At 43.2% G+C, this 22,336-nt stretch overlaps 2 protein-coding genes across 2 annotated transcripts in view; one reads left to right on the plus strand and one right to left on the minus strand.

Moving 5' to 3' along the window:
• Nucleotides 1-1,745: 1,745 nt before the first annotated feature.
• Nucleotides 1,746-7,793, minus strand: rpl35a (ribosomal protein L35a). Its single transcript, XM_080185765.1, has 5 exons — nt 7,729-7,793; nt 7,482-7,518; nt 6,334-6,486; nt 3,970-4,114; nt 1,746-1,814 (listed from the first exon to the last, which is right to left on the minus strand). Exons 2-5 carry the CDS (start codon nt 7,490-7,492, stop codon nt 1,791-1,793), a joined length of 333 nt encoding a protein of 110 aa, XP_080041891.1. The 5' UTR covers nt 7,493-7,518; nt 7,729-7,793; the 3' UTR covers nt 1,746-1,790.
• Nucleotides 7,794-8,336: 543 nt separating this feature from the next.
• Nucleotides 8,337-22,336, plus strand: part of drc9 (dynein regulatory complex subunit 9) — a 37,047-nt gene continuing 23,047 nt past the window's right edge. Inside the window, exons 1-4 of the mRNA XM_080186477.1 lie at nt 8,337-8,432; nt 14,676-14,814; nt 18,417-18,661; nt 21,156-21,284. Of these exons, the coding sequence (XP_080042603.1) occupies nt 8,344-8,432; nt 14,676-14,814; nt 18,417-18,661; nt 21,156-21,284 (602 nt within the window). The 5' untranslated portion in view covers nt 8,337-8,343. The remainder of the gene's footprint in view (nt 8,433-14,675; nt 14,815-18,416; nt 18,662-21,155; nt 21,285-22,336) is intronic.

Genomic DNA, 22,336 nt, shown 5'->3' on the forward strand with positions numbered 1-22,336 from the left:
TTTTTTTTTACTTCTCCAGCTTCAGGTTCACCCTTGTTATGAATGTACTTATTGTATGCCACTGCACACCCTCAATTTTTTCTGTATCTTTAGTCAATCTCCCAACTTCTCAACCCTTCAAAATCAACTTTCCCCAATCTATTCCTCCTGTCTTAGATCCTTCTCGGTGATCATCACCTAGCTGTTTCCCGATTTTTATTTATTTCTCACCTGCTTCTGGTTCAACCTTGAAATGTTAATGGCTACATGGAAACACTTCCAACAAGTCATTGCTTATACAGCAGGGAAAAGATGACTCACCCAGACTCTCTCTCTTTACAGGTCACTCACTCTCATCTATTCCCAATGGAAAGTGATCTACATTTCCAGTGGTCAAAAGCCCCTGAGGTTTCTGGCTTAATTCAGAAGAATCCACCATGACTCTTCCTCCTTCCAAATTGCAGGTGCATGGGTTGGTGTCTAGGCTATGCTAAAATTGTCTAAGTGTCGGATTAGCAGGGTAAATACATGTGGTTACAGGGATAGGGCCTGGGTGGGATTATTGCTGGTGAAGGATCAAAGAGCCAAATGGCCTCCTTCCACACTGTAGTGATTCTCTGATACAAGATATACAGATATTTTCAGAGTACAAATCATCAAACAGCACAGGTGACTTGGTTTATTAAATTTGTGCCAGGTCTTCTCCCTGCAACTTTTCTATTCCACTTCCCTTTTATCTGTGTTCACATCAGGCACTGGATTCCAAATCCTTAACCATTTGTTAAATTCATTCTCATGTTGCCTTCAGGTCTTTTGCTAAACACCTTAAATGTAGACCCAATGATTACTGACATCAGAAGTTTCTCCATTTCAACTCATGATTTTAAACATTTCTATCAAAATCCTGCTCCTCTAAGGAGCGCAAGATCAGAATCTTCACTGACCACAGAACCCTAATCCATAGAACCATTTTGACCAATTTCTTCTGTTCCCTCTCAGAAGCATTCACGTGCTACTTAGACTGTAGTACCCAGAAATAGACACTGTATTCCACTGAACTAGTCTTTTATACAAGTTCAGCATGGTTTCCTGGCTTTTGCACTCTTCGCATTTATTTATAAAGCCTAAGAACCAAATGCTTTATTAATAGGTTCTGCCACCTTAAAGGATTTGTGCACTGAAGTCTCTCTCATCTTGCAACTCCATTAAATTTGTTTGATTTAGTCTGTGTTATCATGTTTTATTCCTTCAATTAAACTCAGATTACACTGCTGTAAAATTGAGTTTGAAAGATCAGCGGTTTCCACAGGAAATTTTCCAAAACGCAAGTTGGCTGTGCACATTAATTACAAGTTAAACATATTAAATACTCTACAATGGAGTAATGCATACTTTTGACTTCTCAATTTGTTAAGTAAAGAAAGGCAAAAGACTAAGCTCAACCATTGCAACTTTTATTAAGACTAAACTGTTTGATTTTGAACATCAACACTTCACAGTTCAAAGATGCGGGTTAGGTAGATTAGCCTTGGTAACTGTGCAGGGTTACGAGAAAAGGGCAGAGGAATCGGCCTGGGTAAGATGCTCTTTTGGAGAGCTGGTGCAGACTTGATGGACCAAATGGCCTCCTTCTGCACAGAAAGAGGCCAATGGTTCAAACACTTATAACAAACACTGGTAAAGTGAGCCACACAAATCCTTATATTTGTCATTTAAAAAAATATTCTATGGTCACGGGGATAGATACAAAGACAAAACCAGGCAACTTAGATCATTTTACTATTTATTGTCAATTTATGTACATCTGTGCTTTAAATCCTTGATGGATACAGCATCTGGAAAAGAAAAAAATAAGAAACTCAAGATACATTATAAAATGACCAGTTCATAAACAGCTTAGAGGTTCCACCAAATAGTTTAAGCAGTGCTTACATGAAGAAACACACACTTGCCCAGTTACTGCTTTAGTGCCAGCACTGGCCATTCAAATACATATAATCCTATCAAAATTAAGCAAACACTGGATTTTCACAGTTTGCAATTTCTGCTTTGTGCAGTTGAAGAGAAAGGCTGACAAAAAAGGCAAGCACCCCAAGTCAAAGTTCTTTTATCAATGACTGCTTCAACTAACAACAGTCCAAGCCGAATCGAGTAGCTAGTGCCAGTTTTCTTAAAATGTCCCAAAAGATATTACTCATTATGCTAACCATACCTTGTGGTTGAGATTATACTGAACTTTGCTGGTCCAGGAGTCACTTTGAGTTATCTGGAGACCACAATGAACGTAAAGCATTTCTTTCCCTCACTTAAGAAACTTGTCAAAATACTGAGATCTTGGGGACAACTTTCCCATAAGGAATCTAAGTGCCCAATGGGTGGGAAAATGAGAGCTCGTCCTGCCTGTTTTTTGGGTGTTTGTGGCACTCTGTGCATCATAGAGTTTGCCAGGAGATTCACACTGGTGGGGGGCAATTGTGACTGAGGGGCTGGCATCAGCATGCTGAGCCATAGGGTGATGGGCACATATGCACTGCTGCCTCATGGCACCAGGGACGCAGGTTCAATTCCAGCCTTGGGTGACTTCTGTATGGAGTTTGCATATTCTCCACGTCTGCGCGTGTTTCCTCCAGGTGCTTGGGTTTCCTCCCACAATCCAAAGATGTGCGGGTTAGGTTGATTGGCCATGATAATTTGCCTCTTAGTGTTGGGGGATTAGCAGGATAAATACATGGGATTACCGGGATAGGGCCTGGGTAGGACTGTTGATGCAGGCTGGATGGGCTGAATGGCCTCTTTCTGCACTGTATGATAATAAGCCCAGGATGGTATTGCAATAGCTATTCAAATATCGTAATCAGTCTCATGGTGATTTCTAGTGTGAGGCTGATTATGCCATATAAAAAAAAGGCCTGGGTAGGTCATGACCAGCAGCCTGCAACAACCCATCTTCCTCCCGCTGACATTTCCTGGCTCACAGCACTACTCAAGCAACAGAATGGGCCAGGAGAATCGCACCCCTAGTATCTAAGTGCAAAACCACAACAATTAGCCTCAGTGATATTATTTCACTATAATTTTAAAAGGGTGTTAAGGAATGAACAATAGCCTCCAATGGACAGCTCAACCTTATGTGGCAAGTATCTGAGGAAACATATTTCAGTTAGATGTGCTCCAAGTAAATCAAAATATAGATTGGTATAACATGAATGACTTTAATCAGGACCCTGTAGTTCTGATCAAATGATGCCAGTGAACCAAATTCTTTAAGCCAGTGATCCTAAGATACATAATAACAAAACTGCACAATTGTTAAGCTGCAACCTTAAATGCTGCTTGGTTAAAGCAGAATTTAGAACCAAATATACTAAACAGTGCCCATAAACCTATAGTGCTCCAGACCACAGATGACCAAATAATAAAGTACCGTGTCTCAAATCTGGTGATCCAAAAACAGGACATTTTAAATAATATACCTTACATTAATTTTAATCTAATTAAATAAAAATCATTTGACAATTTGGCTAGCTGTTGTAATGGCACAATGTGGTGCCAGACAGGTTTTACACACTAGTCCATTCCTATGCAGCCAATGACAAACCCAACCCGATTTGACCAGAATGGCTTGACCTGAAATCCGGCACAGTCTATGTCACCTTTTTATTATTCATTTGTGGGTCATGTGTGCTGCTAGCTGGCCAACATTTATTGCCCATCCCTAGTTGCCCAAGGACAGTTCAGAGTCAACCACATTGCTGTCACTCTGGAGTTGTATATAGGTCAGGCCAGGTAAGGAAGGCAGATTTCCTCCCCTAAAGGACATTAAATGAACCAGATGGGCTTTTCCAACAATGGTTTCATGGTCATCTGCAGATTCTTAATTCCAGATATTTTTTATTGAATACCATTAGATCACTGTCACCCGAGTTGCTATTTTTGGTACACTATACATGCAAGATCAATATCCGAACGCAAGTTTCTTCCTGCACTCACCACACGAATCCTGTGCCCCATAGCCTTAGCGGGCAGGTTACTGCGGAACTTGGCACGCACCATGCCACTGTTTCCATGAGCACGGGTCACTTTACCCCAAATGACACGAGTTTTGTTTGGTTTACCGCCAGGAGTGACAGTATTGCTATAAAAGAAAGTTGCAATTAAATACAAATAATAAAATAAGGTTTGTTCAATTGGAAATCAATGGAACAGGGATGCAATACTGCACTTTTGAAACTATTTCTGAAGGGAGAACAGCAGCATTTACGAAGCAGCTCAGCTGCAAAGTAAGTGCATTTAAAGCTGCATTTTGCTTTTAAGGAAAAAGGAATCCTGAGTATAGTTGAAACAAATATAAGCCAAGCATCAAGATCATATTGACTGCTCTATGTGAACAGTGCACTTCTACCATTAATCTGTGTCAATGAGCTCAATAACTTTACAAAGAACAGATTCAGATTGAAGACATCCAGAGCTGGGTTTGAAAATGCCAGTCAAACAGGTAAGTCACAATGCAAGATCATTCATGGGGAAGGTCCTCCAATCATAGGCTGTCCCCCCATCTTTACTGTTGATAGGTGGACTAAGCACGTTTCCTCAGGGAAACAGACTGCTGGCAAATGCGGCCAAACAGTTTGCAGGGGAGGCTTGGGGCAACACGAGTGCTCAGGCCAATTTCAGGAGATGCTAGTTGAGGCATTGGGAGCTCCAGATCAGGGTGAGTAGTGAGTGGAGAAGCTTACTGTCATGGTGGGAAATCAAGTGTGTGTGTGTGTGTAAGCAAGAGATTGTGTTACAGAGAAACTAGGGTAAGTAGTAGATGCATTTGGCCCTTTTAAGCTTGCTCCGCCATTCACCCTGATCATGGAATTCAATATCCTGACCCCCACCTTCTTCCCATATCCCTCGATCCCTAAGGGCTATATCTAATTTCTTCTCAAAAATCAGACGTTTAGCCTCAATTACATTCTGTGTTTAAAGTTTTTAAAGTTTATTTATTAGTGTCACAAGTAGGCTTACATTAACATTGCAATTAAGTTGCTGTGAAAATCTTTTAGTTGTTACAATCCAGTGCCTGTTCGGGTACATTGAAGGAGAATTTAGCATGGCCATTGCACCTAACAGCACATCTTTCAGACTGTGGGAGGGAAACCCAGACACAGGGAGAATGTGCAGACTCCGCACAGTGACCCAGGTTGGGAATCAAACCTGGGTCTTTGATGTTGAAAACATAAGAGCTAATCACTGCACCGCCCCGCTTGTGGTAGCAAATTCCATACATTCACCATGAATGTATGTGGTCTTCTCATCTCAGTTCTAAAACAATTACTCCTTAGCTTCAAACTATGACCCCCTAGTTCTGGATTCCCCCATCACTGGGGGCATTCTTTCTGAATCTACCCTGCCTAACCCTATGAGATTCCCTCTCACTCTTCTGAACTCCAGTGAATATAACCAACTTAAGTTTCTCTTCATATGACAGACCCATCATCCCAGGAATTAGACTGGTAAATCTTTGCTGTACACCCTCTATAGCAAGAACAGCTAAAACCGATAACGACATCAAAACTGAACACAGTAATCCAGGTGCTGGAGTCATAAAGAGATTGAGTGATTACGTTGGGAACGATAGAACGTGAACAACTGTGTGAAAGTGAGAATTATTAGCAAATGTGAGTGACAGTATGAGACTGAATGAATATGCGAGGTGAGTGCAAGAATCTGAGTGTGTATATGTGGGGCGAGTGCGAGTCTGTGCTTATGGAGCCCCAAGTTTCTCACTCACCAGCAAACACCAACACATGATTGCCCAACTACATACACGGACTCTCACAAGGTGGTCAATTTTATTACTTATTCATTGCCCCCCCGACAAAACCCGAAAACGTATTGCTCTTACTTTGTCGCACTTTTGCTTAGGGAGCATTGATCTCCTTAAAACCCCAACTTTTTTTTTGAAATTCAGTCAACTGGTCTGCCAAACCTTATCTTTCTGAAATTTTTCTCATCAATCTCTTGACTGCAGACAATGAGACGAAAAAGGTTTAATGAGCCTGGCTTAACACATTTGCCAGAATGTGTTCTAAACCTGAACAAATTTCAAATGTCCAGTGGAAAATGCGCGATAAACTCTGGTTTTCTGTCAAAGTGGGAACGGTTACGTAAACCAACTTCCTAATGTCACTATGGAGCACCGCTGCAACAAGCACTGAAGTTGCTACAAGAAAACCACAAAGCCTGAGCATGAGAACAACATTTAGAAGCAAGTGAATCAAAACAATCATCTATCCAATGATGGTTGCAAAGTGCACATTGCAGATTAGCCAAAGGAATACAAAAATTAAAATTAGGCATTCTCACTTTTTTGCTTTGTAGACGTAAGCACATTTCTTGCCCAGGTAAAATTCTGTTTCATTGCGGCAATAAACACCCTCAATCTTGAGGAGAGCAGTGTGCTCTCTTTGGTTTCGAAGGCCTCGCTTATAGCCAGTAAACACAGCTTTGCACCATAATCTATGGAATAAGATACAAATCAGTTATTTCTGCCTTTCAGAAATAATTACTAGGTAAAATGCAAGATACTTTTTCAACACATAGGATGGCAAAAGACAAAATGTCAAAGCTTAAAATGCCACTAAACAATTCTACCCAAAATCACTAATTTATCATTTCTGGTACCAGCATGGTATATTTGTAGTTTTTTTCCTGATTTCTATTGCAGGAGACCTTTTTTTTGAAAAGACCAGTAACTGCTGCTGGTTTAGTTATTTTTTAAAAGATCTTACACTTGATTTGTGCAGCTTGCCAAGACAGCCATCCCTGGAGAAGAAGCAAGAGGTGTCCACAGGCACAGTTGATACCTTCCACGGCCGTTGGGCACCGCAGGGGCTGGGAATGTATCATCGACCCTAATAATCACATTATCATTTGATGTTTTCAAGTTTCCTTTGAACTTTGATTTTGTTCAGGCTGTTACCCCTCCTTTTGGGGAGCTGCTCCTTTTACTTTGTTCTGATTTAACCTGAGTTTGTTTGTTTATTTGGTTTGAACTAAAACAGGCCAAGGGTGCCATGGAAACACGAGGTAGGAATTTCAGCGCTGGAGAACAAGGGATGGAAAGATAAAAACGAGAAGCTGGCCACTCCAGCCTGCTCCGCCATTCATTTTGATCATTGGATTTCAATATCCTGATCCCACCTTCTCCTCAATAGAAACATAGAGACAAACGAGAGGATGGCCGGACATGCGAAATTTGGAAGGGCTTGTTAGCGTCCCTGAACATTTGCTGAAATGACAAATCCACAACAAGTTATGCGAGTAAAAGGAACACGTTTCTCGCAGCGCCCCACTGTCTACTCCCCTTCACCACCACCACCACCACCACTACACCCGACAGAGGAACTGCCAGCACAGCTAGAGGATTTTAATAAGCAGCCCCAACCCCTAGTTGGGTATCTAAGATCCAACAACACACCCTTCCCCATCCTCCGGACAAGGGAAGTTCTTACCTTCCGGGCATTGCGAGAGCGCTCGGGGCAGCTGGATCTGTGAGAGGGGCAGACAGAGAGAGAGAGTGTCAGTCAACAGCGAGTACAATCCGCTCGACATCGCAAACATCCGCCGCCACAAACCCTCCCCAGTGACAGATAACTGAAGCGCACAATCCCCTGCGCCGGCCTAAGGTATTCTGGGCCGCCATCGTGCCCGTATTGAGGGTCAGAATCGGGTTTTGGAGCGAGTAGCTCTGACACTCACCGCCGCCCTGACAACAAAATGGAGGAAGAGACCGCCGCAAGGCAGCTCGGGAAATTAGCCAGCAGCGGCGGAAGCGGCAAAGTGAACCAGTGAACTAAACTAACACAAAATAAACCCAGAATTAACCAAATAAACACAAAATTAACACAAAGTAAACCAAATAAACACAAAATTAACAAATAAACCAAATTAACACCGACACAAAATTAACCAAGTTAACACAAAATAAATAAAAGCCAAACAAATCAAATTAACCCGAATTAAACTAAAAGTCTCCAAATTAAACCAGAATTCCCCAAACTAACTCAAAACAAACTAACGCCACCCAAAATAAACCAAATTAAACCATCATCACACCGCCAACATCAACCCATCGCATTTAAAATTAAAATTTGCGTTGAAAATTAAAACAACAAATCTAATCAACATTTTGGCAATTTAACAGTTCAATTTGGGAATTTTTTTCCAAAGAGGTGATTGATTTTTAAAATTTTTATTTAAAATCTGCACACATGCCGGCACTCAGCTCCCTCTGATTGTGTTTGATGGGCAGCTCCGCGGACAGCTCAGGGAGCACGGTAAGCCCCACAGTGTTGCCGTGGTAACGGGTCAATAATGTTTGGGAGCACAGTGAGCAGGGAGGATCTGTGTAACATTCCCAAAGACAGCAGCACTACATCAAGCAAAGCTCACAGGGCGCAAATGTGAGTTTACCTGCAAGAGTTTGTCAGCAAAATTGTGGGAGGCATAGATAGGGTTGACAGTCAGAATCTTGTTCCCAGAGTTGAAATGTCTGATACTAGAGGGCCTGCACTGAGGGCAGCATGGTGGCACAGTGGTTAGCACTGCACTAGGGATTCCTGGCTTGGGTCACTGTCTATGCAGAATCTGCACGTTCTCCCCATGTTTGCATGAGTTTCCTCCGGGTGTTCCGGTTTCCTCCCACAGGCCGAGAGACGTTCTGGTTAGGTGCATTGGCCATGCTAAATTCTCCTAAATAGGCACTGGAGTATGGCGACTTGGGGATTTTCACAGTAATTTCATTACGGTGTTGATGTCAGCCTACTTGTGGCACTAATAATTAAACGTTAAGGTGAGAGAGGGAGAGTTCAAAGGAGATGCTTCTTTACAACAGTGTGTGTCTGGAACATGCTGCCAGAGGTGGTGGTGCAGACACGTGTGATAGGGTTGTTTAAGGGACGTTTAGATAAGCACAGGAATATGCAAAGAGGGATATGGACCAAAGGCAGGCAGAAGGGATTAGTTTAATTTAGCATCATATCTAGCACAACATTGTGGGCCAAAGTGCTTGTTCCTGTGCTGGTCTGTGTTCTATGTATGCAGGGATCTATGATCTGAATGGAGAAATGTACTGTCCACTGAGGGTTTCAGCTATGTACATCTACAGGATGGCTGATATAATTTCTGCTAAGATCTCAGCCCTAGCAGCATTAAAGACTTGCATTTATATAACACTTTTCACAATCACCAGTCATCTCTAATCACTCTAGATCCAATGAGGTGATTTTGAAGTGTAGTCACTGTTGTAATGTAGGAAACACGACAGAAAACTTGCAAGTGCCCAGCAATATGATAATGTGAAGATGTTTCTGTGATGTTATTTGAGGCAGTAGTATTGGTCAGGGTGTTGCGGATTACTTCCCTGCTTATCTTCAAAGTCATGCTGCATCATCTTTTACAACCTTCTAAACAGACTATGGTTTAAGAGATTTACTAAATTAACACCAGGAATGAGTCTTATGCAGAAAAATTAGACAGATTGGACATGTTTCCACCACAGTTTAAAAAATTGAGGGGTAACTTGAATGACGTATGTATATAAGATAAGATTTAAGTGGTTAGTATTGCTGTCACATGGCACCAAAGACCTAGACTCAATTCCAGTCTCGGGTGACTGTCTGGGTGGAGTTTGCATGTTCTCCCCTTGTCTGCTTGGTTTTCCTCTGGGTGCTCCTGTTTCCTTCCACAGGTGGATTGGCCATGTTAAATTGCCCCTTAGTGTTCCAAGATGTGTAGGTTAGGGGATTAGCAAGGTAAATACAGGGGTTTACAGGGATGCTCCGTTGGCAAGTCTTGTTGACTCGATGGGCAAATGGCCTGCTTCTGTACTGTAGGGATTCTATGATTCTGAATGGTCTCAGAAAGATACAGAAAGATAATTTTTTTTTCAAAACTACTACAGTGAATAATGGAGGGGCATGTGATGTGTGGTTTCTGTATGATGTGGGAACTGGTGGACCCCAGGGTCCATCCCAGTGACCATGTCTGTAGTAAGTGCAGGTTGCTGGAGGAGCTCCAGCTCAAGGTAGATGAGCTGGCCTCTGAGCTACAGACACTGAGGCTCATCAGGGGGAGAGAGGGAGCCATTGTCAATGGGGTGCAAGTGACATCCACCCCCCCTAGACTGGCTAACTCTAAGGGTCAGGGACAAGAGGGGGCTGCTGGGAGGAGGAAGGGGGGTGAGGAGAGGAGGCCTCAGCCTCTCAAGCTGCATAACAGGTTTGAGGTTCTTGCTTCCAGTCTGGACGAGAACGAGGGAGGTGAGGTCGGTGAGCAAACTGCACACGGTACAGTGATGCAGCAGGACATAGGCAAAGAGAAGGGGAAAAGGAACGTAGTAGTGATTGGGGATAGTGGGGTGAAGGGTATTGACACTGTCCTTTGTCACAATGACAAAGTGCACAGAAGGGTGTGTTGTCTGCCTGGTGCTCGGGTACAGGATGTCGCAGCTGGGCTGCAGAGGAACCTGGAGTGGGAGGGTGAGAATCTGGTCGTTGTGGTACATGTGGGTGCCGGCGACGTAAGCAAAATGCGAACTGAGGATCTGGGGAGGGAGTATGAAAAGCTGGGAATGGAATTAAAAAGTAGAACCGACAAGGTGGTTATCTCTGGGCTACTGCCTGAACCGAATGCAGACGGGCGTAGGGTTGACAGGATTAAGGAAGTGAATGGGTGGCTCAGGGATTGGTGTGGGAGGAATGGGTTTGAATTTATGGGGCATTGGCACCAGTATTGGGGTAGGTGGGACCTGTTCGGGCGGGATGGGGTTGGTCTGAACCGTGCTGGGACCAGAGTGCTGGCGAATCGAGTAAAGAGGACTGTAGACAGGGCTTTAAACTAATTGGGGGGGGGGAGGGTGCGAGGGTAGGTGACGTTACGACATCTAAAGTTAAGGATAGGGTACAGGTAAGGGAAGAGGCCGAGGATGTCCCAATAATAGAGGGAGTAGGGGGCGTGAGTATGGTTGGTAGCGTTACGGCAAATAGGGTCCGGGTGAAGGCTGGGATGAAAGCGCTTTATCTGAATGCACGAAGCATTCGGAATAAAGTGGATGAGCTGGTGGCGCAGATCGACACAAATGGATACGATCTGGTGGCCATTACAGAGACGTGACTGCAAGGTGACAGGGACTGGGAGCTGAATGTACAGGGCTATCAAGTGTTTAGGAAGGATAGGCAGGAGGGAAAAGGGGGTGGCGTAGCTCTGCTGATTAAGGATAGCATCAAGGTGGTAGCAAGGGATGATATTGGAGCCAAGGAGCAGAACGTGGAATCGTTGTGGGTGCAGATTAGGAACAGCAAAGGGAGGAAGACGCTGGTGGGTGTCGTCTATAGGCTCCCGAATAATGATCTGGAGGTGGGGCGGGCTGTTAACGCGCAAATAAGTGCGGCGTGCAGGAATGGGACGGCCGTAGTTATGGGGGATTTCAATCTGCATATTGATTGGTCGACCCATGTTGGACACGGTGGGCTCGAGGAGGAGTTCTTGGAATGCTGCCGGGATAGTTTCCTGGAACAGTGTGTGTTGGAGCCGACGAGGGAGCGAGCTATCTTGGATCTGGTGCTATGTAATGAGGCAGGTAGAATTAGGGACCTTGCGGTGAAGGATCCTCTTGGGGAGAGTGATCATTGTATGGTGGAGTTTCTGGTGCAGATGGAGGAGGAGAAAGTGGGTTCCCGGACATGTGTCCTTTGTTTGAATAGAGGGGAGTACGGTAGGATGAGAGAAGAATTGGCGAATGTGGACTGGGGGAGCGCGTTGGAGGGAGGGTCTGCTGAGGAGCAGTGGAGGATCTTTAAGGAGATCTTTCTTGGTGCTCAGCGGAAATTTATTCCGATGGTCAAAAAGGACCGTAGGAGGAGAGGTAATAAGCCGTGGATAACGAAGGAGGTGAAGGAAAGTGTAAAATTAAAAGCAGAGGAATTTAGAGTAGCTAAGAGTAGTGGGCGAGAAGAGGATTGGGAGAGGTTTAAATGTCAACAAAGATTGACAAAGAAGTTGATAAAGAAGGGTAGGAGAAACTATGAAGCTGGGCTAGCGCTTAATATAAAAAAGGATAGCAAGAGTTTTTATAAATATATAAAAAGAAAGAGGCTGGCTAGGGTGAACGTTGGTCCTTTAGAGGATGAGAAAGGGGACCTAGTGGTAGGGGATGGGGATATGGCTAAGGTATTGAATAACTTTTTTGTGTCTGTCTTTACGGAGGAGGACATGAATAATTTGCCGGGTGTTAGCGATGGAAAGGTGGTAGGACTGGAGGGTCTTAATGACACTACTGTTACTAGAGAGGCAGTGCTCGACAGACTGGAGGGGCTGATTGTGGACAAGTCCCCAGGACCGGATGGAATGCATCCGAGGGTTCTGAAAGAAATGGCGGAGGTGATAGTGGATGCCTTGGTGGTTATTTTCCAGACGTCGCTGGATTCCGGGGAAGTGCCGGAAGATTGGAAAACGGCTAATGTAACGCTGTTGTTTAAGAAGGGTGCCAGGCAAAAGGCGGGGAATTATAGGCCTGTTAGTTTGACGTCTGTGGTAGGTAAAATGTTAGAATCCGTAATTAAGGAGGAAATTGTGAGGCATCTTGAAGGGAATTGCTTGCTGGAGCAGACGCAGCACGGTTTCCTTAAAGGGAAGTCGTGTCTGACAAATTTACTGGAGTTCTATGAGGATGTGTCTAGGGCGGTGGATAGAGGAGAGCCGGTGGATGTGGTCTTTCTGGATTTTCAGAAGGCGTTTGACAAAGTACCTCACAAGAGGTTATTGCAGAAGGTTGAGGGACATGGAGTTGGGGGTAGGGTGTTAGCGTGGATAGAGGATTGGTTGTCAAATAGGAGGCAGAGAGTGGGGGTCAACGGGTGCTATTCGGATTGGCGGATGGTGACTAGTGGAGTGCCCCAGGGGTCGGTGCTGGGGCCTCAGCTTTTTACCATTTATATAGATGATCTGGAGGAGGGAACTGAGTGTAGGGTGTCAAAATTTGCTGATGACACCAAGATTGGGGGAACGGCAAATTGTGCGGAGGGTGTGGAGAGTCTGCAGAAGGATCTACATAGGCTGGGCGAATGGGCCAGGAAATGGCAAATGGAATTTAATGTTGGCAAGTGTGAGGTGGTCCACTTTGGTAGGAAGGACTATTACTTACGTGGCGAAAAACTGCAGCAGGCGACGGTGCAGAGGGACCTCGGGGTCCTTGTGCATGAGTTGCAAAAACCCAGCTTGCAGGTGCAGCAGGTGGTCAGGAAGGCAAATGGGATGCTGGCCTTCATAGCGAGGGGGATTGAATATAAAAGTAGGGAGGTCTTGCTGCAGCTGTATAGGGCATTGGTGAGGCCGCAGCTGGAGTACTGTGTGCAGTTTTGGGCGCCGCACCTGCGCAAAGATATTTTGGCCTTGGAGGGAGTGCAGAGGAGGTTTACTAGGCTGATACCGGAGTTGAGGGTGTTGAGCTATGAGGAGAGGCTGAATAAACTAGGCTTGTACTCGTTAGAGTTTAGAAGAATGAGGGGAGATCTCATTGAGACGTATAAGATGATGAATGGGATGGATAGGATAGAGGTGGAGAGACTCTTCCCGCTCAAAAAAGACAGTAGGACTAGGGGGCACAGCCTCAAGATAAAGGGGGGGCGGTTTAGAACGGAGTTGAGGAGGAACTTCTTCACTCAAAGGGTGGTGAATCTCTGGAATTCTCTGCCCGTTGAAGTGGTGGAGGCTGCCTCGCTAAATATTTTTAAGACACGGATTGATGGGTTTTTGATAAGAGAGGGGATTAAGGGTTATGGGGAGAGGGCGGGAAAGTGGAACTGAGCCACGACAGATCAGCCATGATCTTATTGAATGGCAGGGCAGGCTCGAAGGGCTAGATGGCCTACTCCTGCTCCTATTTCTTATGTTCTTATGTTCTTATGTGGAAAAGATGTTTCCTCTTGTAAGTGAGTCCAGCCTTCCTACCATTGATTCCATCTACACTCCCTGCAGCCTCAGAAAAGCAGCCAGCATAATCAAGGACTCCACGCACCCTGGACATACTGTCTTCCACCTTCTTCCATTGGGAAAAAGATACAGAAGTCAGGGAACATACACCAATCAACTCAAGAACAGCTTCTTGTCTGCTGCCATCAGACTTTTGAATGGACTTACTATATATTAAGCTGATCTTTCTCTACACCCTATCTGTAACTGCAACACTATATTCTGCACCTCTCATTTCCTTTTCCCCTATGCACTCTATGAACGCTATGTTTTATCTGTATAGCACACAAGTAGCAATACTTTTCACTGTATCCCAATACATGTGACAATCATAAATCAAATCAAATCAGTGGCTGCCTGTCAGTAGCAATACAAGAGAAACCAGCCTGTGATTGGCAGAGCAGACTCTGAGCATTTTTGGAAATTTTTTCTGGGAAGCTTTGAAGTTGAACTGTTACCCCACACTTGGGAGGATGTGGCAGGCCACTTCAAAATGCCTTGCAGCCACATCCAGCCCACAGGCTGCATCTTGGACAAGCCTGATCTGGAGCCTTCACAGTAAAACTGCAAGTAATCTAAGACATTGTCATCGTGGATTTGCAAACTAGTAGACTGTGCTGTTGACAATCTCAGCCTTGCTTAAAAACAGTATAACCTCTTTTCCTTTTTTTTGAAAGAGAGGGTGCAGAATTTCAACATCTTTCCCAGGGGGATATTTTGCGTATCAACAGTGTGCTGGGTGATTGCATCGATCAATTAACCATTCTTGGCCTTATCATGCCAGTCTCCTATGAGGAAAGGGCTGATGCATCCAGTGTAAGTAATTCCATAAATCTTTGGCATTCTGTCCATGTATCATTGCATCTGCAAGGTATTAAATAAATTGTTTACGTGTTAAATCAAGCCCAGTTTTACCAGGGTTTGTCAGTTAGAAAATGGATTTGTCCCACGGAGACATAAAGCAGCAAGGAGAAAATAAAAATGAAAATTGGAGTGATGGATTACTAAAAATACCAGTCTAAACATCTTATCTCCTCTGCTGTGTTAATTTCAGTACTTTAAGGACATAATTCCACAAGTTTAGCATGACATAGTATCACATCCTCATTGATCCTTGCAATGGTGCAACGTATTTTGCTCTGGCATTTAAGGGGAAACTGTAAACAATATCTATTGGGGCCAAATTTCCATAATATTAGTACAAAGAATCTGGGGTGACACCTGTTCATTATACGTGCTGTGAGCTTATCGTCAAAATTTTAGATCATTTTAGTTCTATCAGAAGTATGTTTCCTCAGGAAAAATGTATTTCACATATTTGATTACCTCAGAATGCAAAATATAATGACATAAGTTACATCACTGCAACAATTCTAATACAATACAGAATTGAAAATGGCTTGTAAGTACGTTGGAAGTGAATAATTAGTAAACTGGATTTTCTCCATTTCCCACCACAGTCATGCTCACAGGCTCTTAGAGAAGTCACAGGATGAATGATGTGGCATAAAAAATAATTACACTCCATCAGGTGGATATGTCCCTTTGAAGTTGGGGTTTAGGGGTGAAGTTACAGATGGTGTCACTACATACCAAAAGTATTCCCAATCACATCCTTCACTTTGATGAGCATAAGGCATACGGTGTCTTGGCGTTTATTGGTAGGGGGATTGAATTTAGGAGTCGCAGCGTTATGTTGCAACTGTACACAACTCTGGTGCGGCCGCACTTGGAGTACTGTGTGCAGTTCTGGTCCCCACATTACAGGAAGGATGTGGAGGCTTTGGAGAGGGTGCAGAGGAGGTTTACCAGGATGTTGCCTGGTATGGAGGGGAGGTCCTATGAGGAGAGGCTGAGGGATTTGGGGTTGTTTTCGCTGGAAAGAAGGCGGCTAAGAGGGGATCTTATTGAAACATATAAGGTGATTAGAGGTTTAGATAGGGTGGATAGTGATAGCCTTTTTCCTCTGATGGAGAAATCTAGCACGAGGGGGCATGGCTTTAAATTAAGGGGGGGTAGTTATAGGACGGATGTCAGGGGTAGGTTCTTTACCCAGAGGGTGGTGAGGGATTGGAATGCCCTGCCTGCTGCAGTTGTAAATGCGCCTAGTTTGGGGGCGTTTAAGAGATCCGTGGATAGGTTTATGGACGAAAAGGGATTGGTTTAGGTTAGTGGGTCATTGTTTTGTAACTGGTCGGCGCAACATCGTGGGCCGAAGGGCCTGTTCTGCGCTGTAATGTTCTATGTTCTATGTTCTAATTCTTCTTCAAAAAAATTGTTAATTGGGCAAGAAGAATCCAATTGGGCATTTGTGATAAAAGGAGATTGGGCCCCTCTCAAAACTTGTCAATTAAGTTCAGAAATGAATCATAACATAATTCTTCCATCAAAGTTCTTACAGTGATGACCACTAGAATTAACTGATTGCAGACTTATGATCAAATCTCTTGTGTCCAAGTATTGTTATCCATCATAGCCTGGTATACTGCTTGTGGGCATTATTATTTCAAATGAAATTTAAATTGTAAAGGGAAAAAAACGTTCACACATATAGGGTGCAATCTTTCCAGCTTGCCCAGAAACGGCACAAAGCCTTAGATTGCCTGCATCTGCATATGATTAGCAGTTATGGCACGACTGCTTCCTTCCTCCAGGATGTTTTTCTCTCACTGGTGAGATGTCATGCTAGTGCAATAATCATTACCACTCTGCAGCATCAGAGACCACATGGCCACACTGGGGGGATTGGAGGCTTTTGAAGCCTCTGGGGAGACAGAGGCATGGCCGACCAGTACGCATTGGGCAGTACCCAACTATCATTCGGGCCAAGATGGTAGGGCCTAAGTGGGGGTGGGGTTATGATGGGGAGGTATGCAAAATGACAGGGACTATGCATAGTGACAGGACCCTATGCAGAGGAGGAGGGGGGTGCTATGCAAGGGGGGAGGGTGTCATATCGGGAGGTGGAGGGAGGGTTCTTGTACGGATATGTTGTGGAGACGGTTGTGACATGGGAGCACACCAGTGGCATGGACAGACGAGGAGGGTTCTGATGTCCTGATGTTGGCAACCCATGTCGGTGTGGGGGTAACAATGCCGCCAATAAAGGCGGAGGGTCCGATGTCTGTAGGGGATGTGGTGCTGGGGTGAAGTCTCTTGCTTCAGCAGCAGATTGGGAAGCTCTGCAGAATCATCGGCACTCTGAAGCCGGTTTCACCAGTGGATTTAACATAAGAACCTAAGAAATAAATTTAGGCTTTGTGAAGTACCCCCTCCCCCGCCCCCATACTGGCACAAAGCTCCCAGCTCTCAAAATAATCGACAGAGTGCTGAAAGATTGCAGTGCCGAACTCACTCAAAATACTGGCATGATGGTCTCCCGTTTTCCCAAATCATGGATACGTGAACAATTCTACAAGTACCAGCAACCCTGTGATATGTAGTCTAAATGGCAGTTCTTCACACAGTGTGAGTGATTCAAGCATGTGAACTTCGCAGCTGTGCCAAAATCTCTGCATGCAAGTGTACCTTACGGCAGTCCTATTCTGCCCAACACAGGAATCATAGCAGGCGGGACACAGACCATGCAAAGATTTGTTGACCTCTGGTGGGATTTTCTGGTCTTAGGGCGAGCGTGGCCGGAAAATTTCGCCCTTTGGATTTCCTCTCTGAGAACTTTTACATTTAAAATTTACTTCAGATTATAGATCAGATGATCAATGTGAACTGTCCACTTAGATTTAAACAGTGATTACAGCACTGTATATCAATACAGACAAGGTTTTGGTGTTGTTGCTGACCTGCAAGTCCTGGTGTCTGTTTGGACTCTAGTCCCGGGCCCACTAATGATATTTAAAATACATTCAAAATGACCAAATCATTTATGCAGCTCCACGCCGATTTCTGGCGTGGAGCTGACAGCGCTGGAAATCCAGCTGCTGGAGACCCACACAGGCTGTAGCATAAGAACATAAGAAATAGGAGCAGGAGTAGGCCATCTAGCCCTTCGAGCCTGCCCCACCATTCAGTAAGATCATGGCTGATATGAAGTGGCTCAGTTCCACTTTCCTGCTTTCTCCCCATAACCCTTAATTCCCTTGCCTACCAAAAACCTATCTACCCGTGTCTTAAATATATTTAGCGAGGTAGCCTCCACCACTTCAACGGGCAGAGAATTCCAGAGATTCACCACCCTTTGAGTGAGGAAGTTCCTCCTCAACTCCTCAACTAGCACCCAGTGGGGAGCCCGCTAAACGGCCTCCACTTGAGTCTCCCAGCCTGCTGTGCTATAAAAGTTATGCAGTGATCTGGAAGAAGAGTCCATATTGTTTTTTAAAATTCTCAAGCTCTTAGCATACCTGAGCATAACAGCAGTTATATATCATCAAAGGAAAATCCCACATTTCTTTCTTGTCCAGATTGTAGCAACTGAAATTGACATGGTACTGGAAAGTCAGAAGCAGGTGGAGACCAAGTTCCAGGAGCTGATATCTTCCCGATCAGGTGAGGAGGAGGAGATTGGAAAACAAGAACAACTGGCTGAACTGGGACAGCAAATTGAAAAGACTGCAGGGGATCTGAAGAGGAGCACTCAGCTCTTGAACACATCCCTAAAACAGAGTCCGCTTACTGCTGATAACCTGACAAAGGTACAAGTTGACAGGTGAGGTCCAAAGAATAACCTTTAAGAGCCAATGCATTTTAATATAAACCTTTTGGTTTGAGCAAATATCCACGTTCTTTATCAGACATTCCAATAGATTAGGTTAAAATGTAAGTATTTGGTATCAGGTGAACTTGTCATAGACAATTTTAAGGTGTAACTTTATATTGCCCGTTGTCAAAAAATATATTTTTTATTTGCTCATGGGAGTTGGACTTCGCTGGCTGGGCCAGCATTTATTGTCCATCCCTGAAGGCATTTAAGAGTCAATCACATTTGGAATCGCATGTAGGCCAAACCAGGTAAGGACAAGTGATTTCCTTCCCTGAAGGACATTAGTGAACTTGCTGAGTTTTTACGACAATCGATAATAGTTAAACGATCATCATTAGACTTTTAATTCCAGATTTTCATTAAATTTGGATTTCACCATCTGCTGTCGTGGGATTTGAACCCAGGTCCCCAGAATATTATTCTGGGTCTCTGGATCACTAGTCCAATGACAATGCTACCAACTATTGCCTCCACTGAAAGTAAATGTATGTATTTTCTTATCCTTGGAGTAATTGAGTAATAACTCAGCACTAAGCTTTTATGTAATTAAAATGAAGGAAGTTACTTTATTTCCACACACATTTGCCCTGAAGGTTAAATGAAAGCTTGATGCCTCACTTGCATGACTCACAAATACTATCTTGTACACAAAAAATAGATATAGTTGAAGGTAAAACAGTAATTATAACTCAGTCTCTATTGTGTTTCGGGCCAGATGTCTCTTGCGGACAAGAAAATTGTTTGTAATTCAGAAAAAGGTCTGGTGGTCTTCAGGAAACATCTTGAATTTCAATCTTTCAAAGTGTAGCTTTTAAAAATAACACTGTTTCAGGAGTTACAATATCATTATGGCTGCAACAATTAAGTCACCTACGTAGAGTTTGTCTCAGTTTTCCAAAGATAGTTTTATCAAACAAACACATGCCTGCACTTTGTTCAATCACTGACCACTTCCTATTTCTTCACCACCCAAATCCTTTCGCCCTTCATTAATCCCATTTTCTTTTGCATAACTCCAAATTGATTATAGCATACTATCAAACTCAGTACAGTATATATATCTGTACTTTCACCCTTCATTCCTCTCCCCCATACTTTTATAGCTGTTTTGCTGATTAAGCCCACCATTGATGGTCCTGCCTGCCCCATCATCCTTTACAGTTGTAACTCCATTTTTATTCCATTTCCAAATACAAATTGACTCAATATAATAGCTCTGAGAAAACAATCACCAAGTCTAGCTTAGCTACACCACACTCTGCTGAGTCTTGTTCTCCTCTGCCAAAATGATTCCTACTTCCAGGATAATTTAGAACAATAGTAGCTTTTTTTATTTACTACTCCTTAATTCCATTCCTTTTTTTTTGTACCCTCAGCTCATAAAGAACAATGTGCAGATATATCTTTGTTTCTGAGTTGGAGACTGTCTGTTCAGCTGCCTTTGTTGCTGCCACTCCTTTCCCACGAATCCAAACTCTCTTCACGCCCTAGTTCTAGCCCTGAACATCTATCTTCTTACCCTCTCTAAACTTAACTCATCTATGAAACATTCCTATTCCTTTGACCCCATTTCCACTAAACTCCTGATCAGCTAATTTCCCTACCAGGATCTGATTTTAGCTAATATTGTACACAGTTCTTTTTCCCAGGTGCTGTTCCCCCAATGCCATTTTGAAAACACACCATTACATAAATTGAACATGCAGTGTATCATGTTTATTCTATTCATACCATCATGGTTTGGCATCGAACAACCAATGCTTTCCATAAATAGGACCTAGACTTGAATTGGCTTCAAAATGCTTTCTAAGCAGAGGTCTCTCTAAAATACTATAGCTAATCCAGAAATTCGTTTGCTGCTTCGTCAACCCAGTGCCATTTAAGGTGTTTTAAAACTGGGACATCTGTTGTTTCGGAAAAAAAGTAAAGAATGGCCTCATTTTTAGCAATGTCTGGTTATTCAGGAGACATCTTGCACTTTAGTGTTGATAGATCTTTTTCTTCTGCTATCTTTTGAAGAAAAACTTTCAAAAATTAACACTATCAGAGGTCAGTCAAAGCAGTTGTGATGGAGAAGCAACATCTGCAGTTAAGAAATGTAGTAGAGACGAATACCTTTTCTGTGCTAAAATAAGATTCTCTGACATTTGCTATTGGAATATGTGCTATTTATTTTTTCATAAAGGTACAGCAACAGAAATTATTTTGATTGTACCAAAGATCACAGAAATATCATTCCTACATTCCCAAGTTCTGTTTCCACACTAGCAGATAGGAGAAAATGGGTATTAACCTTTGGGAGAAAAATAGCAGGCAACTTTAGGCAGTGACTGACATCACTGTACCTGAGTAGATACCTATGGGGCATTAGTTTAAAGTTGATATACCTTGATATATCCTTCACTGTCTTTTATGTTATTAATGATTTTCATTCTAATAGGCAATTTGCTTTGGACGTGATCAATAACACCTTGCAGGAGCTAAATTATTCTGGAACATTTACATCTCTAATGAACATTATCGAATGGGAGGAAAAGAAAAAAATCAACATGCAAAATGTTATCATCAGGTTAGCTTTGTCATCCGTGTACTTTTAGTATTTACTTGAATGGGCAACACACTGAGTATCTGAATAAATTATACTTTCAATACCTAGCTGATCAATAGGAAACACTCAGTATGTACTGGAACAGCAACTAATTCCTCCCAGTACTTAAATATATTAAAAATATTACAAGATCATGTAGATTCTCTGGGGACTTATAGATTACCTTATAGAATTTATGCTGGTTAAGGTGCTGCTCGGATGTAGTTTGCTCACGTTACCTCATTCCTTTCAATTAAATAGAGGATAAATAAGTAAATTGTGTCAAGTGAGAGATGAGGAACAGAATACAGAGTTCTATTAATAAACACTGGTCTACATCAAAAGCATATCTCCTAATTTCCCCATTTTAGACACAGTAAGAACACAACACCAGGTTAAAGTCCAACAGGTTTATTTGGCAGCACGATTTTCAAAGTGCTGCCCCTTCATCAGGTGAGTTACTTTAACCTGGTGTTGTGAGACTTCTTACTGTGCCTACCTCAGTCTAATGCCGGTGTCTCCACATCATGGCTATCCCATTTTCGATGCACTGCTGCTATTGCTTCCCAGATCCTTGCTGCTGCATTTGTCTGAGAAATTTGGACAGTTGTGGGAGATGCAGAACTCTCGCACACCCTGCTACCACTGCCAACGAGAACAGAGAATTTGGCATCTAGCGATATCTCTGTTTACAGCAGCAGGACTAGAGAATCCCAGCTGTTGGCAAGATCAGAGAATTTGGCCATATCTTTTGCCAGTTTTACTCTACAAATTACTTGATAGTAGTTTAAAGTTATATGCAGTGAGCTCTGGACATGTCCTCCTTTCAGAAAACTACCCCATCTAATGATGGTACGTCAACTGGCAATATTGATCCTTGAAAGGAATTGGTTGGAGTAACAGTGGAAGTTGGCACTCTAATTCATTACCACAGGATAGAAGTTCTGTGGTCACTGCTGTTGCCAGGGCACTCTTGTGCACTCTGTGTATTGCAACTATAATTCCTATAAAGTTAAATTTAGTCTTCAAAATAT

The sequence above is a fragment of the Carcharhinus amblyrhynchos genome, chromosome 3 (genome assembly GCF_965287045.1).
Source record: "Carcharhinus amblyrhynchos chromosome 3, sCarAmb.v2.hapA, whole genome shotgun sequence".
Lineage (NCBI taxonomy): Eukaryota > Metazoa > Chordata > Chondrichthyes > Carcharhiniformes > Carcharhinidae > Carcharhinus > Carcharhinus amblyrhynchos.